This window comes from Maylandia zebra, linkage group LG19, assembly GCF_041146795.1.
Source record: "Maylandia zebra isolate NMK-2024a linkage group LG19, Mzebra_GT3a, whole genome shotgun sequence".
NCBI classification, from domain to species: Eukaryota; Metazoa; Chordata; class Actinopteri; order Cichliformes; family Cichlidae; genus Maylandia; species Maylandia zebra.
Window position 1 is genome coordinate 10,241,911 of NC_135185.1, and position 15,349 is coordinate 10,257,259.

At 47.3% G+C, this 15,349-nt stretch overlaps 2 protein-coding genes and 1 long non-coding RNA gene across 3 annotated transcripts in view; 1 reads left to right on the forward strand and 2 right to left on the reverse strand.

Moving 5' to 3' along the window:
* LOC112431270 (interferon-inducible GTPase 5) overlaps positions 1-8,342 on the reverse strand; it is a 64,950-nt gene extending 56,608 nt beyond the window's left edge. Inside the window, exon 1 of the mRNA XM_024799824.2 lies at positions 8,225-8,342. The gene's annotated coding sequence lies outside the window, so the exon portion shown is untranslated. The remainder of the gene's footprint in view (positions 1-8,224) is intronic.
* Positions 7,034-7,698, reverse strand: LOC143414119 (uncharacterized). Its single transcript, XR_013094662.1, has 2 exons — positions 7,543-7,698; positions 7,034-7,445 (listed from the first exon to the last, which is right to left on the reverse strand). It is a non-coding gene; the product is annotated as an uncharacterized LOC143414119 (long non-coding RNA).
* A 3,209-nt stretch (positions 8,343-11,551) lies between the features above and the next one.
* On the forward strand, positions 11,552-14,036 carry LOC101482587 (interferon-inducible GTPase 5-like). The gene is made up of 3 exons (XM_024799825.2): positions 11,552-11,635; positions 11,749-12,319; positions 13,414-14,036. The coding sequence occupies exons 1-3, from the start codon at positions 11,552-11,554 to the stop codon at positions 14,034-14,036; spliced, it is 1,278 nt and encodes a 425-aa protein (XP_024655593.2).
* Positions 14,037-15,349: the final 1,313 nt, after the last annotated feature.

Below are 15,349 nucleotides of genomic sequence, written 5' to 3' on the forward strand. Positions count from 1 at the left end.
GAAGAGACCCATCCTTCTTGTCTACAAAAAAAAACCCCGCCGCCACGGGGGACGAAGACGGACGGATTAACCCAGCCGCTAATGAATCCCTAATATACTCCTCCATCGCAGCACGTTCAGGCCTAGAGATACTATATAACCGGCTCTTGGGCAGGGACGCTCCGGGGAGCAAATCAATCGCACAGTCATAAGGGCGATGGGGCGGTAGGGACTGCGCTTTGATTTTACTGAATACCTCCCGCAAATCATGATACTCAGGCGGCACCCCTGAGAGATCGGGGACATATTCGTCAGTCCCCGTAACCTCCCCCGGGCCGGGAAAACGGGCGGAAGTCAGACAATTGGAGTGGCAAAAAGGGCTCCAGCTGACAACCCTTTGCCCCTCCCAATCCAAGTGCGGATTGTGTAAGCACAGCCAGGGATAACCCAAAGTGAGCGGAGTATCAGGTGAATCGAGGACAAAAAAGGTGAGTTTTTCCCTATGATTCCCCGAAGTGCACAGTGACACTGGACCAGTGCGAAAAGAAATTCTAGTGAAAACCTGGTTATTAATCGCTCTAACTGGAATGGGCGGCTCAAGGCGCACGAGCGGAACGCCTAATCGTTCAGCGAGATCGAGACTGATTAAATTCTGTTCAGAACCAGAATCTAATAAGGCTGTGCACGAATGAGTACTCTGTAGCATCTCCAAGGTGACAGGGAGTTGTAAACGGGGTTTCTGACCAGAATTCGAACCGCCCACCCGTATCCCCGATTCTACCGGCGGGCAACACCTTTTCCCTCCTTCGGGCATGCAGCAATCAAGTGTTCCAGCGAGCCACAGTAAAAACAGGCATGAGCCCGACGCCGCCGCTCCCTCTCCTCCGGTGTCAACCGTGACCGGCCAATCTGCATAGGCTCCGGCTCGGGATCAGTGACGTAAGCCGAGGCGACAAACTCATGCGAGTCCACAGTCGGAGGCGGCGACGGTGACGTACCAGGAAACGAGCGCGGTAAACGGCGCTGGGATTTGTAGTTCCTGTCCCTCTCCCTGTCACGCAACCTGTTGTCAATGCGAAGGGAGAGGGACGCCAGTTCCTCAAAAGATTTTGGCTCATCACGGGAGGCAAGCTGGTCTTTCATACCCTCGTTCAATGCCCGGAAAAACACCCCACGCAGAGCGTCGTCAGGCCAACCGGTTTCGGCGGCAGCAGTACGAAAATCAATCAAAAAATCAGCAACCCTCTGACGGCCCTGGCGAAGATCCAGCAGCCTCTGCGCAGAACTACCCTCAGAAATGGGGTGCGCAAACGTTTTCTGGAATTCCCCCAAAAACACCTCATAAGAACAGGTTAACAAAGGATTCTTCGATAGATACGCCTCTGCCCATTTAAGTGCACGATTACGCAGTTTACCCACCAAATAAGATATCTTATTAGAATCCGCAACAAATGTGCGCGGAGAACGACCGAAAACAAGGTCAACCTGAAGCAAAAACCCGCTACAACTCCCTGGATCCCCTGAGAATGGTTCGGGCTCCGGGGACGTAGCATCACGGAAAGCTGATGTAGGTGGAGATGCAACGGCAACAGGTTGAGGCAGAGGAGCTGGTGTACCGGAGTCTTGGCCCGCGGGGCCCGAGGCGGAACCAGCAGCAGTAGAAATATCAGTTTGTAGAGCCTGGAGGGTCTCAAGTATTTTAGTTTGACCATCTCTAAGAGTCTGCTGCTGGGCTAACAGGAACTGAATAGATTGTTCATGACTTCCTAATATCGCCCCCTGCCTCTGAATGGCTGACCGTTCCGCGTCTGCTGAGTCCATAACTGCTGGCCAGATTCTACTGTTACGGCCGGGACCGTTTCAGACGAGTGACAGGACTCAAACGCAAGACGCCGAACAGCTCGAAAATATATTTTAAGAATAATGTTTAATGTGCACACAAAATATTCATAAACAAAAGGTGAGCGTAGACGTTAACTAAATAATGATCTGGTCCGGGTCCGGGGATTGGACTGGAAAGCAAGTCACAAAAGGTCCAGGAAAAGGTCGGGGTCACTGTAACAGAATGCAAATGTTCAAAACATAGATAAGGAGGCATATGAATATGTTGTTTGGCTCAAAATCCTCCTTCGTACTGTGTACTTGCCAACGGAGGTCGGAGATGACATAGAGGGGGAGTAATCCGGGTGTGTAAATCCAAAAACTCCTGGCGTGGAGGCAGAGAGGCAGGTAGGTAGTTTTGGTGGTAGCCTGAGGGACTGCCAGAAGGTCCAGCATCCAAGTAGAAGCTCTTCGCCAGGGGTTTAACAGTTAGGTGTAGCTGAAAAAGGGAGGCGCACAAAAAACAAACATACAGTGAAGCAAAGGTGATTCACAAAAAAACACGTAAGGAAATTATGGTGGTGGCCTGCACTGACTGATGTTTAGCAGAGAATCTGGCGAAGAGAGATTGAGAACGCTGGCCTTATGAGTCCCCCGGCTAATTACCCACAGATGTCAACGATCAGCAAAAACACTGAGGCCCCTCCCAGGGGTGGAGACGCCGGCTCGGAGGGAGACACACTGGCACACACCCGGACCATGACAGTACCCCCCCCTCAAGGGACGCCACCCGGCGGCCGACCAGCACCCGCCCCACGACGTGACCTAAGAAAATCAGAAACCATCACAGAGTCAAGCATCAAAGAACGAGGAACCCAAGAACGCTCCTCCGGCCCATAACCCTCCCAGTCCACCAAAAACTGCAGCCCCCTACCCCGCCGCCGCACATCCAGAATGCGCCGGACAGAAAACGCAGGATGCCCGTCAATGAGCCGGGCGGGAGGCGGGGGCACCGGAGGCGGGCACAGATGACTAGACACCACCGGCTTCACCTGAGAAACGTGAAAGACCGGGTGAACCCTCAAGGCAGCAGGCAAACGGAGCTTGACAGCCGAAGGGCTGAGGACCCTGTCCACAGAATAGGGGCCGATGTAACGAGGAGACAACTTGCGGGAGGATGCCCTGAGAGGGATGTCTTTCGCAGCGAGCCACACCTTCTGTCCAGGTGAGTAAACAGGCGCAGGAGACCGGCGACGGTCGGCACAGCTACGTTGGCGAGCCACAGCTCGCAACAGCGCCTCCCGCGTACGAGACCAGACCCGACGGCAGCGCTGTAGATGATGCTGGACCGAGGGGACAGCAAGATCAGCCTCCTCCACCGGAAACAGGGGCGGCTGATAACCCAAAGAGGCCTCAAACGGTGACAACCCAGTAGCAGACGAAACCAAGGAGTTGTGGGCATATTCCACCCACGGCAGATACGAGGCCCAAGTCGCAGGGTTATGACAGGTCACACAGCGGAGCGCGGCCTCCAGCTCCTGATTTAAACGTTCCGTCTGGCCGTTCGTCTGAGGATGGTAACCAGAGCTCAGACAAGGCCTGGCCCCCAAAGCAGCGCAAAAAGAACCCCAAACCTGGGACGAGAACTGCGGACCCCTGTCCGAAACTATTTCCACAGGAATGCCATGAAGCCGAAAAACATGGTCCAACAACAACGTAGACGTCTCAGCCGCAGTGGGCAACTTCTCCAAAGCGACGAAATGAGCAGCCTTAGAAAACCGATCCACGACCGAGAGAATAGTGGTCTTCCCAGCCGAAACCGGGAGTCCCGTAACAAAATCCAGGGCGATGTGGGACCAAGGGCGATGAGGCGTAGACAACGGCTGCAACAGCCCAGCAGGACGGTGAGTACGCGACTTACACCTGGCACACACAGGGCACGCAGCCACATACTCCCGAACATCTTTATCCAGAGTGGCCCACCAAAAATGTCTCTTAACCATAGAAGTCGTCCTGCCCCTGCCCGGGTGACACGCAAACCTCGAAGCGTGCACCCATTCCAGTACCTTGGAGCGAGCAGCCGCGGGAACAAAACGCCGGTTAGGCGGTCCCGTGCCCGGATCCGGTTCCGTCCGGAGGCCCCGGTCGATGGCGTCCTCCACCTCCCAGGTAATAGCTCCCACCGTACAGCCGGCCGGAAGAATGGTGGAAAACTCCGCCGGACCCGTGTCAGAGTCAAACTGCCGAGAGAGGGCATCCGGTTTGGTGTTTCTGGAACCCGGGCGATAGGAAATGGAAAAGTTAAAACGTGCGAAAAACAGCGACCAACGAGCTTGACGTGCATTCAACCTCTTCGCACCGCGTAGGTACGTCAAGTTCTTATGATCCGTCCACACCAGGAACGGTAGCGCCGCGCCTTCCAGATGATGACGCCACTCCTCCAACGCCAACTTAACGGCAAGCAGCTCCCGGTCCCCCACATCATAGTTCCGTTCCGCTGGTGAAAGCCGCCGAGAGAAAAAGGCGCACGGCCGCAGCTTAGAGGAGGGGCCGGCACGTTGTGAAAGCACAGCCCCCACCCCCACATCAGAAGCATCCACCTCCACAATAAAAGCCTTAGACGGATCGGGTTGAGCGAGGATGGGCGCAGTAGAAAACAGATGTTTCAGCTCCGTGAATGCGCTGTCAGCTTCGGCGGACCAGCCGAACGGAAGCTTCGTAGAGGTAAGGCGTGTAAGCGGAGCCGCCACTAGACTGTAGTTCCTTATAAACCGACGATAGAAATTCGCAAATCCCAAAAACCCCTGGAGTTGCTTGCGAGTAGAAGGCACAGGCCAGTCAGTGACCGCCTTCACCTTAGCCGGATCCGTCTTCACCTGCCCCCCTGCCAAGATGTATCCCAGGAAAGAGACCGATGTCAAATGAAACTCACATTTCTCAGCCTTGGCATACAGTCTGTTTTCCAAGAGGCGTTGAAGGACAGCACGGACATGTGAATGATGCTCAGCCAAAGACTTAGAAAAAATAAGAATGTCATCTAAATAGACGAACACAAAACGGTCGAGGAAATCCCGCAGGACGTCATTTATTAGGGCCTGAAACACCGCTGGAGCGTTCGTTAAACCGAAAGGCATAACGAGATACTCGAAATGACCCAGGGGGGTGTTAAACGCGGTCTTCCACTCGTCTCCCTGACGGACTCGCACCAAATGATAAGCATTGCGAAGATCTAACTTAGTGAACACCGTGGCACCCTGTAGCGATTCAACAGCGGAGCTAATGAGTGGCAAGGGATACTTATTTTTAACAGTGACGTCATTCAAGCCCCTGAAATCAATACACGGCCGAAGAGACCCATCCTTCTTGTCTACAAAAAAAAACCCCGCCGCCACGGGGGACGAAGACGGACGGATTAACCCAGCCGCTAATGAATCCCTAATATACTCCTCCATCGCAGCACGTTCAGGCCTAGAGATACTATATAACCGGCTCTTGGGCAGGGACGCTCCGGGGAGCAAATCAATCGCACAGTCATAAGGGCGATGGGGCGGTAGGGACTGCGCTTTGATTTTACTGAATACCTCCCGCAAATCATGATACTCAGGCGGCACCCCTGAGAGATCGGGGACATATTCGTCAGTCCCCGTAACCTCCCCCGGGCCGGGAAAACGGGCGGAAGTCAGACAATTGGAGTGGCAAAAAGGGCTCCAGCTGACAACCCTTTGCCCCTCCCAATCCAAGTGCGGATTGTGTAAGCACAGCCAGGGATAACCCAAAGTGAGCGGAGTATCAGGTGAATCGAGGACAAAAAAGGTGAGTTTTTCCCTATGATTCCCCGAAGTGCACAGTGACACTGGACCAGTGCGAAAAGAAATTCTAGTGAAAACCTGGTTATTAATCGCTCTAACTGGAATGGGCGGCTCAAGGCGCACGAGCGGAACGCCTAATCGTTCAGCGAGATCGAGACTGATTAAATTCTGTTCAGAACCAGAATCTAATAAGGCTGTGCACGAATGAGTACTCTGTAGCATCTCCAAGGTGACAGGGAGTTGTAAACGGGGTTTCTGACCAGAATTCGAACCGCCCACCCGTATCCCCGATTCTACCGGCGGGCAACACCTTTTCCCTCCTTCGGGCATGCAGCAATCAAGTGTTCCAGCGAGCCACAGTAAAAACAGGCATGAGCCCGACGCCGCCGCTCCCTCTCCTCCGGTGTCAACCGTGACCGGCCAATCTGCATAGGCTCCGGCTCGGGATCAGTGACGTAAGCCGAGGCGACAAACTCATGCGAGTCCACAGTCGGAGGCGGCGACGGTGACGTACCAGGAAACGAGCGCGGTAAACGGCGCTGGGATTTGTAGTTCCTGTCCCTCTCCCTGTCACGCAACCTGTTGTCAATGCGAAGGGAGAGGGACGCCAGTTCCTCAAAAGATTTTGGCTCATCACGGGAGGCAAGCTGGTCTTTCATACCCTCGTTCAATGCCCGGAAAAACACCCCACGCAGAGCGTCGTCAGGCCAACCGGTTTCGGCGGCAGCAGTACGAAAATCAATCAAAAAATCAGCAACCCTCTGACGGCCCTGGCGAAGATCCAGCAGCCTCTGCGCAGAACTACCCTCAGAAATGGGGTGCGCAAACGTTTTCTGGAATTCCCCCAAAAACACCTCATAAGAACAGGTTAACAAAGGATTCTTCGATAGATACGCCTCTGCCCATTTAAGTGCACGATTACGCAGTTTACCCACCAAATAAGATATCTTATTAGAATCCGCAACAAATGTGCGCGGAGAACGACCGAAAACAAGGTCAACCTGAAGCAAAAACCCGCTACAACTCCCTGGATCCCCTGAGAATGGTTCGGGCTCCGGGGACGTAGCATCACGGAAAGCTGATGTAGGTGGAGATGCAACGGCAACAGGTTGAGGCAGAGGAGCTGGTGTACCGGAGTCTTGGCCCGCGGGGCCCGAGGCGGAACCAGCAGCAGTAGAAATATCAGTTTGTAGAGCCTGGAGGGTCTCAAGTATTTTAGTTTGACCATCTCTAAGAGTCTGCTGCTGGGCTAACAGGAACTGAATAGATTGTTCATGACTTCCTAATATCGCCCCCTGCCTCTGAATGGCTGACCGTTCCGCGTCTGCTGAGTCCATAACTGCTGGCCAGATTCTACTGTTACGGCCGGGACCGTTTCAGACGAGTGACAGGACTCAAACGCAAGACGCCGAACAGCTCGAAAATATATTTTAAGAATAATGTTTAATGTGCACACAAAATATTCATAAACAAAAGGTGAGCGTAGACGTTAACTAAATAATGATCTGGTCCGGGTCCGGGGATTGGACTGGAAAGCAAGTCACAAAAGGTCCAGGAAAAGGTCGGGGTCACTGTAACAGAATGCAAATGTTCAAAACATAGATAAGGAGGCATATGAATATGTTGTTTGGCTCAAAATCCTCCTTCGTACTGTGTACTTGCCAACGGAGGTCGGAGATGACATAGAGGGGGAGTAATCCGGGTGTGTAAATCCAAAAACTCCTGGCGTGGAGGCAGAGAGGCAGGTAGGTAGTTTTGGTGGTAGCCTGAGGGACTGCCAGAAGGTCCAGCATCCAAGTAGAAGCTCTTCGCCAGGGGTTTAACAGTTAGGTGTAGCTGAAAAAGGGAGGCGCACAAAAAACAAACATACAGTGAAGCAAAGGTGATTCACAAAAAAACACGTAAGGAAATTATGGTGGTGGCCTGCACTGACTGATGTTTAGCAGAGAATCTGGCGAAGAGAGATTGAGAACGCTGGCCTTATGAGTCCCCCGGCTAATTACCCACAGATGTCAACGATCAGCAAAAACACTGAGGCCCCTCCCAGGGGTGGAGACGCCGGCTCGGAGGGAGACACACTGGCACACACCCGGACCATGACAGTAACTGACTGTAAAAAGTCAGCATAACGAAAATAAACTCCACCTAAAGTTGGTTTATATCTGGCCAGATAGACTGCAGGTCATAACTTCTTACCTGAAGCTCAGTTCACCTGACACTCGGACCGGCGGCCACCTTGGGTCTCTCCTCCTCCGCCTCCCCTTTCCCTCATCCACCTGCTGGCCTCCACCACTTGCTAATTTTACTGAATCTGTGAAAGCTCCACCATAGCCACTACCAAACAATTGAGTTATTTTTACACGTCTGCCAGCATCTGTCCAATCCGCCACCTTTCACTGTTTACACGGTTACGGGAAAAAAATGACAAAAACAACAAAACATCGGCCCATTTAAGACGAAAAATTACCATCGGCTGACCGGGCAAATGCCCGGTATGCCCGATGGCCAGTCCAGCTGTGATCATGGCCAATGGATTAGATGAAAAATAAGTAATCAAACACTAACACAGTTGTCTATTATTAATAATATGTAACACTTACACAAGTATTACTCACTTTAGTGTCTTCCTTCCTGATGAAGCTGGAGCACAGATGACACTTTCCTGTAAATTCCAGATTTATTAAATATTGATTAAAGAACATAAATTTTTAGTGTAGTGTCCTGAAAAGGACAGTCAGGTTTAATGTTAGTGAATGTCCTCTCTGTTGTTGTCAGGGTGGAGGACTGGTTCTACCTGAAATACATGACTGGGAGGAGGAGCTGCTGTTTCTGTCTGCTTAACTTTCGATCTTACATTCACAGGCTTTTAAATCATACACGTAGTTTTAATAACAAACGTTAGATAACCTCTGAGGTGTGCTTCGGTTTCTTTCCTTTGAAGAGAACATGGATGACATTTTGCTTTAAATTAAATATTAACAACATCTTAAAACAGTCAGAGGAAGAACAGATATTTTAGAGATGCATTAATTCTTCTTTAAGCTGAATTCATGGCAGTACAGTTGTGAGCATGCAGCTTATAGTGAGTTTAAACTAAAGATTGTTCTCTTTGTTTTATCCTCTTTCATTTAGAGAACTTGTGCTGGAAACTCATTTGACTTTCAAAACAGGAGGGGAAGCTGGGCCTGTGTTTGTTAGGCTTTCACTTTTACAGTCAAATTATTTCACATCACACAAATAGCTCAAAACAGAAATACTGAACAGGACATAATGCAGGAATTTGGTGATATTTAACTTGTTCTAGCTAGTGCTTTCTACTTGGGACTCTGTATGTATAATTTGTTGAAATGTTCTCATTTCAGTTCCCTGGATGTTAATGCACTGTGATGTACTAAAATGTGTTGAGGATATGAGGAAGTGGAGTCACGTTTTCTGAGTGAACTTATCTGATCATCAGTTGAACTTCTCCTGGCGCCTGGCTTATCTCACTGATCTCACTCATTTGTTTGTTCCCTGATCCCTGTGCTGTTTTACATTTTGTTACCAGTAACAGTGTCAGCCGTGTGGATCTTTTGCTGCTTCAGGAACTTCTTCTCACAAACAGTATGACAGTATTTTTGGACACTGACCAAAACACACTCTGGGACACCGCAGGCGTCACATTGGTGTTCATGGTTGATTTAAAGCTGTCACAGACTGCAGACTATGTGGCGGTTGAGGTGTGAAGTAGACATGTGGAAACAAAAACTTGCTTTTAACAAAAAGCAAACGTGTAATAAGGCTGGTGAAACTTACAAACAAAAGGTAGGGAGACACTAACCCTCCCTGTATGTTCTCTTGCCATTTGGATTTTTTTGTTGTTCTGCTCCTTGGATCGTTTGCATCTATGTTTGGACTTATTCCAGCCTAATAAATGGCTTATCTTCTGTTTTTTGATTCATGCTTTCTTGTACTGAATTTACTCCTCACAGATTAGAATAGTACAAAAAATGAAGCTGTTACATAAAGAAAGTATGAAACCATATACAGTGGGGCAAAACAAGTATTTAGTCAGCCACCAATTTTGCAAATTCTCCTACTTAAAAAGATAAGAGAGGCCTATAATTTTAATCATATGTATGAACTATGAGAGACAAAATAAGAAAGAAAATCCAGAAAATCACATAGTTTGATTTTTAAATAATTTATTAGCAAATTATGGTGGAAAATAAGTATTTGGTCACCTACAAACAAGCTCTCAGAGACCTGTAACTTCTCCTCTGCCCTTCACTCATTACCTGTATTAACGGCACCTGTTTGAACTCGTTATCAGTGTAAAAGACACCTGTACACAACCTCAAACAGTCACACTCCAAACTCCACTATGGCTAAGACCAAAGAGGTGTCAAATGATATCAGAAACAAATTTTAGACCTGCACCAGACTGGGAAGACTGAATCTGCAATAGGTAAGCAGCTTGGTGTGAAGAAGTCAACTGTGGGAGCAATCATCAGAAAATGGAAGACATACAAGACCACTGATATTCTCTCTCGATCTGGGGCTCCAAGCAAGATCTCAGCCCGTGGGGTCAAAATGAACAGTGAACAAAAATCCCAGAACCACACGGGGGGACCTAGTGAATGACCTGCAGAGAGCTGGGACCAAAGTAACAAAGGCTACCATCAGTAACATGCTAAGCTGCCCGGGACTCAAAACCTGCAGTGCCAGACGTGTCCCCCAGCTTAAGCCAATACACGTCCAGGCCTGTCTGAAGTTTGCTAGAGAGCACTTGGATGATCCAGAAGAGCACTGGGAGTATGCCACATGGTCAGATGAAAACAAAGTAGTACTTCTTGGTAAAAACTCTACTTGTCGTTATTGGAGGAGAAAGAATGCTGTGTGGCATCCAAAGAAAACCATACCTACTGCGAAGCATGTGGGTGGAAACATTTGGGGATTCGGGGCTGTTTTCCTGCAAAGGGACCAGGACGACTGATCCGTGTTAAGGACAGAATGAATGGGGACATGTATCGTGACATTTTGTGTGAAAACCTGTGATGGACCGAGCAGTGAAAGAAAGTCAGGCACAGGTTAAAGTCCCCCAAAAATGTTTTTTTTTTTTTTTTGTTATTTAACCCAAAAACATGGTTGGTTAATTCATACAAAAAAAAAAAAAAAAAAAAAAATCAAAATCTTTGGGGAAACTTAAATAGTGAAACTAACATAATGAACTCCAATTCCTGTTTTGGGTCCTATGTTATTGTCTCTGTACATGTTGCCCTTGAATGTATTTCAAAAAAAATATAATATTTATTTCCATTGCTATGCCGATGACATTCAAATGTGTTTTCCTTTGAGTTTGAATGTCGCTGATCCATTGCATAAATTGTTTAACTATCTTCATGATGTCAGAACCTGGGTATCTCAAAACTCTCTTACTTTGAATGACAGTAAAACTGAAGTTTGTTATCTTTGACAGCCATATCCCTCTGAACAAACTAACTGATACCCTTGCCCCCCTTGCTAGCTACCACTCCCACATTGTAAGAGACCTTGGGGTACTCTTGGATAGGTCCTTCAAATTGGAGAAACAATCTACAGTGGTTATATCCAGCTTCAATTAGCTGCGTCAAATTGAATTGAAAGTGAATTGATAATGAAAAATGAATTGAAAATCCTGCTCCTCACATACAAGATCTTAAATAATAACAATACAATTTACTTAAAAGCGCCTTTCAAACACCCAAGGACACTGTACAGCAAATAAAACGGGTCTAAAAACATGAAATATACACAATAATAGAAAGTTTAAGATCATGGATAAGTTATATAGAATAGGCAATTTTAAACAGGTGGGTTTTGAGATTGGACATAAAAAGAAGGAATGAGGTGATGTTTCTGAGGTCAGGGGGTAAGGAATTCCAAAGTCGGGATTCCAAAGTCGGACAGAAAAAGTCAAACTTATGGTCTGTGAGGAGATCCTGGACGAGATGTCCCTTATTCGTGAGCAAACGGATGTTAAACAGGCCGAAGTTGACGCAGGTACAGTATTTAATTGTTGCATTTTAGGCCAGTTGTATGTATAATGTTAGATTGTGATAGTTACATCTCATGACTCCCAAATCACAAAAGTAAATTTTGTCCTCTTTTGTTGTTTCAGACTTTAAGTACAAGCACAGATGACCAGTTTGGATTTGCATTAGTTAAAGAAGAAATTAATGAAGCTGTGCTGAAGAATAACCAACGAGCAGCTGCTGCAAAGATCAAAGAGTTAATGATGAAGGAGAAAAACATCACACTAAATATCGCCATCACAGGAGAATCTGGTTCTGATAAATCCACCTTTGTTAATGCCCTCAGAGGGCTGTCCAATGATGACGAGGGAGCTGCTCCTACTGGTGTTACAGAAACCACCATGGAGGTCAAACCGTACCCCCATCCAAAGTGTCCCAATGTTACTTTATGGGATCTTCCTGGAATCGGCACCACCAAGTTTCCAGCTGATAAGTACCTGGAGCTTGTTGGATTTGAGAAGTTTGACTTCTTCATCATCATCTCAGACACTCGCTTCAGAGCAAATGACGTGAAACTCGCTCAGGAGATTCAGAAGATGAAGAAAAAGTTCTACTTTGTTCGATCAAAGATTGACAACAATATGCGAGCTGAGAGAAGAAAGAGAAACTTCAGTGCAGACGAGGCTCTGACAAAAATCAGAGACGACTGCGTTCAAAGTGAGTATTTGGTGATGTCTGTGAAGGTTCTCAGTCATCCAGGTCATCGTAGTCAAATGAGCTTGCAAAGAAAAGCGTCTGGACTTCTTTAAGAAAAGCTTCTTCAGTTCAGAACTGAAGAAGCTTCTCAGATGAGAGGTGAAACGTCTTCAAGCAACTTAAAGAAGTCCAGACGCTTTTTTTTGCAAGCTCAGTATTTGGTGATCATTTATCCCAGTGTGAGATTAATTTCTGGATGTGTTCTTTAATAATGTTCACTTTGTGGCTGTGTGTGAATGGAATAACCTTTATTTTCTGTTGTTTGCATCATCGCATACTCAGAAAAATGACAAATTAATTTGATTATCAGTAATCACTGAGAGGAGCTGTATGAACTTTATTTGATGTTTCAAGTGTATAAAGTTATTTAGATCTGTCCTCCTGCAGCTGCTGGAGAGGTCAGGCTTTTATTGGACAGTTGAACTTTAGAACACTGATCATTCATTAAACTGCTACTGTCTCTTTCAGGCTGATACCAAAATTTAGGATGAGAACAGATTTTTAATTTATTTGTTCATTTTTGACTGACAAGATAAAATGATCAATCCAATCAAATTCATTTATTGGGTCAACAATGTATAAACATATAATCAGTTTTATCTCCAGTTTTTGTCTCCATCAACAAACATTACACTTTAGTTGTTTGATGTTTCTTGAAGAACAGCTGCCTGCTGCTGTTAATCTCTAACTCGATGTTTGTTTGGTATTGTTCAGACTCTCTGGGCTGCAGTTTCTCTTCATAATAATCTTACATAAAAAACACTCTAATCATTCCCATGACAAACAGCAGCAGATAGGATCCAAGATTATTCTATGGAAATGGCTTTTACACATAAAATGATAATAATAATAATAAACAATAAGTGGAAATTAAATAGCTAATGCAGTGTAAGTAACCCAAAAATAATGTGCTTTGACCTACACAACTAAACTATAATCCTTTATAAATGTAGAGTCAGAAGAGTTAATGAATCCCCTGAATGGAAAAGCCTAGTTTTAGATCATTTATTATTTCATACTTAATCTTCACACTGTGTGTTTCTTCTGTGACGCAGGTCTTCAGAGACAAGGCATCAAGTCTCCACAGGTGTTCCTGGTGTCCAGCTTTGAGCTCCACCTGTACCACTTCTCTCTCTTACATCAGACCTTAGACAGAGACCTTCCTGCACACAAGAGAGATGCTCTGCTGTGTGCCATGCCCAACTTCAACCCAGAGATCATCAGGAAGAAGAAACAAGCTCTGAAGTCCAAAATAAAATACTGGGCTACTCTGTCTGCAGCCGGAGCAGCTGTTCCAGTTCCTGGTCTTTCTATTGTTGTTGATGCTGCTTTGCTGGTTGATGCTGTCACACATTTTGTTTTTGCGTTGGGTCTTGATGTCCCGTCTCTGAAGAGACTTTCTGCCAGAACAGGTGTGCCATATGCTGATCTGCGTTCCGTCATCATTTCACCACTGGCTGCAGCAGAAATAACTACAGGGTTCCTCTTGAAGGTGATAGTCCAACTTGGGTCTGTAGCTGCATTAATTGCAGCAGTGGAAGTGTCCAGATGGATTCCAATTATTGGAATTCCAATAGCAATGGGTCTCTCTTTAACCACAACTTACAAAATTCTGAATTTGATCCTTGAAGAGCTCGCTGAAGATGCTCAGAGGGTGTTTGAAAGAGCTTTAGGCTGAACACATCAGTGTGAATTTGTAAATTAAAGATGAGTGAAACAAAAGAGTACAAATGAAATTAGTTTAAATCATTAAATATAAATATATTGAAACCAAATAATGTTGCAGCTGCACATTTGAGCCATTATCCTACTATAGCTGATAAATCAATCAAAGCTTTATTCGTCACATGCAGGTTGCCCTGCAGTGAAATGGGACCCCCCCCCCCGACCTTACACATATAGCACAAACATTACATGGGGATACAGGTCGGAGATGGAGGAGTAATCCGAAGCGAACACAGCAGCCGCCCTGCACAGCGCTACCATTCCAGCGCGGCACACAGACCCGCCGTGTTCCCTCGCAGGAAACAAGCATCGAAGGCGTTGGAAAGGGAGGGGGGATGAGTGAGTGCCTATCAGTGTAAGTGTATGTGTGTGCGTGTCCATAGTTCAGCTGAGACAGTGTCCTTCGGCCTATCAGGCTAAGTAAACAGTCCTCCAGCCAATCCAGGTGTCCTTGCATGGGATGGGAAGAATAGCCGTAACACAGTCGTTATCAGGGAGTGATTGTTCGGCTCCAGCCTTGGGCCTGCAGCTGGCGCCATGATGGGGATCCGCAATGTTCATGTTGATTTTGTTAATTTCCATGCGAGCAGCCCAGGAGAGTTTTCAGGCTGCCCTAACACTCCGACACTGGTCTCTCAATCTCCCGTTGGAAAGTCGTGAGCCTCCCCATGATGGTATCAAACTTCTGTTCCATGGTGTTATCATTCTTTTGATTCTGAGACCTCACAACTGCAGTGATCCGTTCCACAATGTATTCCAACTGTCGCTCAAGGGTCTCATTTTGAGCAGGCCTCTCTCTGATGTATCCCCCCATACGCTCAATGGTGTTGTTTTGAGCCTTCACAGCAGCTGTAAGCGTCTCCAAGGTGTTGACCATATTACGTTCGTTGTGAGAGGTTGCGCCTCGTTCCATTGCGATTCCAGCGGGCAGCCTTGGGGGGGTTTGAACAGCCAGTTCCGCTCTCTTATTTCTCCGATAAACCAGGGCTAAGCCAACTCCAATCAGCATGAACCCTGTTATCACGGTTCCGAATAGATAGATATCTTCAGCGTCCTCGATCGACAGTCCCGCCAGGCACATGATCCTCCAGTTCTGCCACCCGTCCATCGTGTATCCGGCAGGGAAAGTCCCTCCAGGGCACTCAGGCTCTCCCGAGCCCAGATTTCTCGTTGAGAAAAGGGTGTCAATAGCATTCAGAGACCAGTTGATCAAATCCATAATTCTCTTTTAGGTTTTAGAGAACGACAGTGGGAGGCTATTCCAGG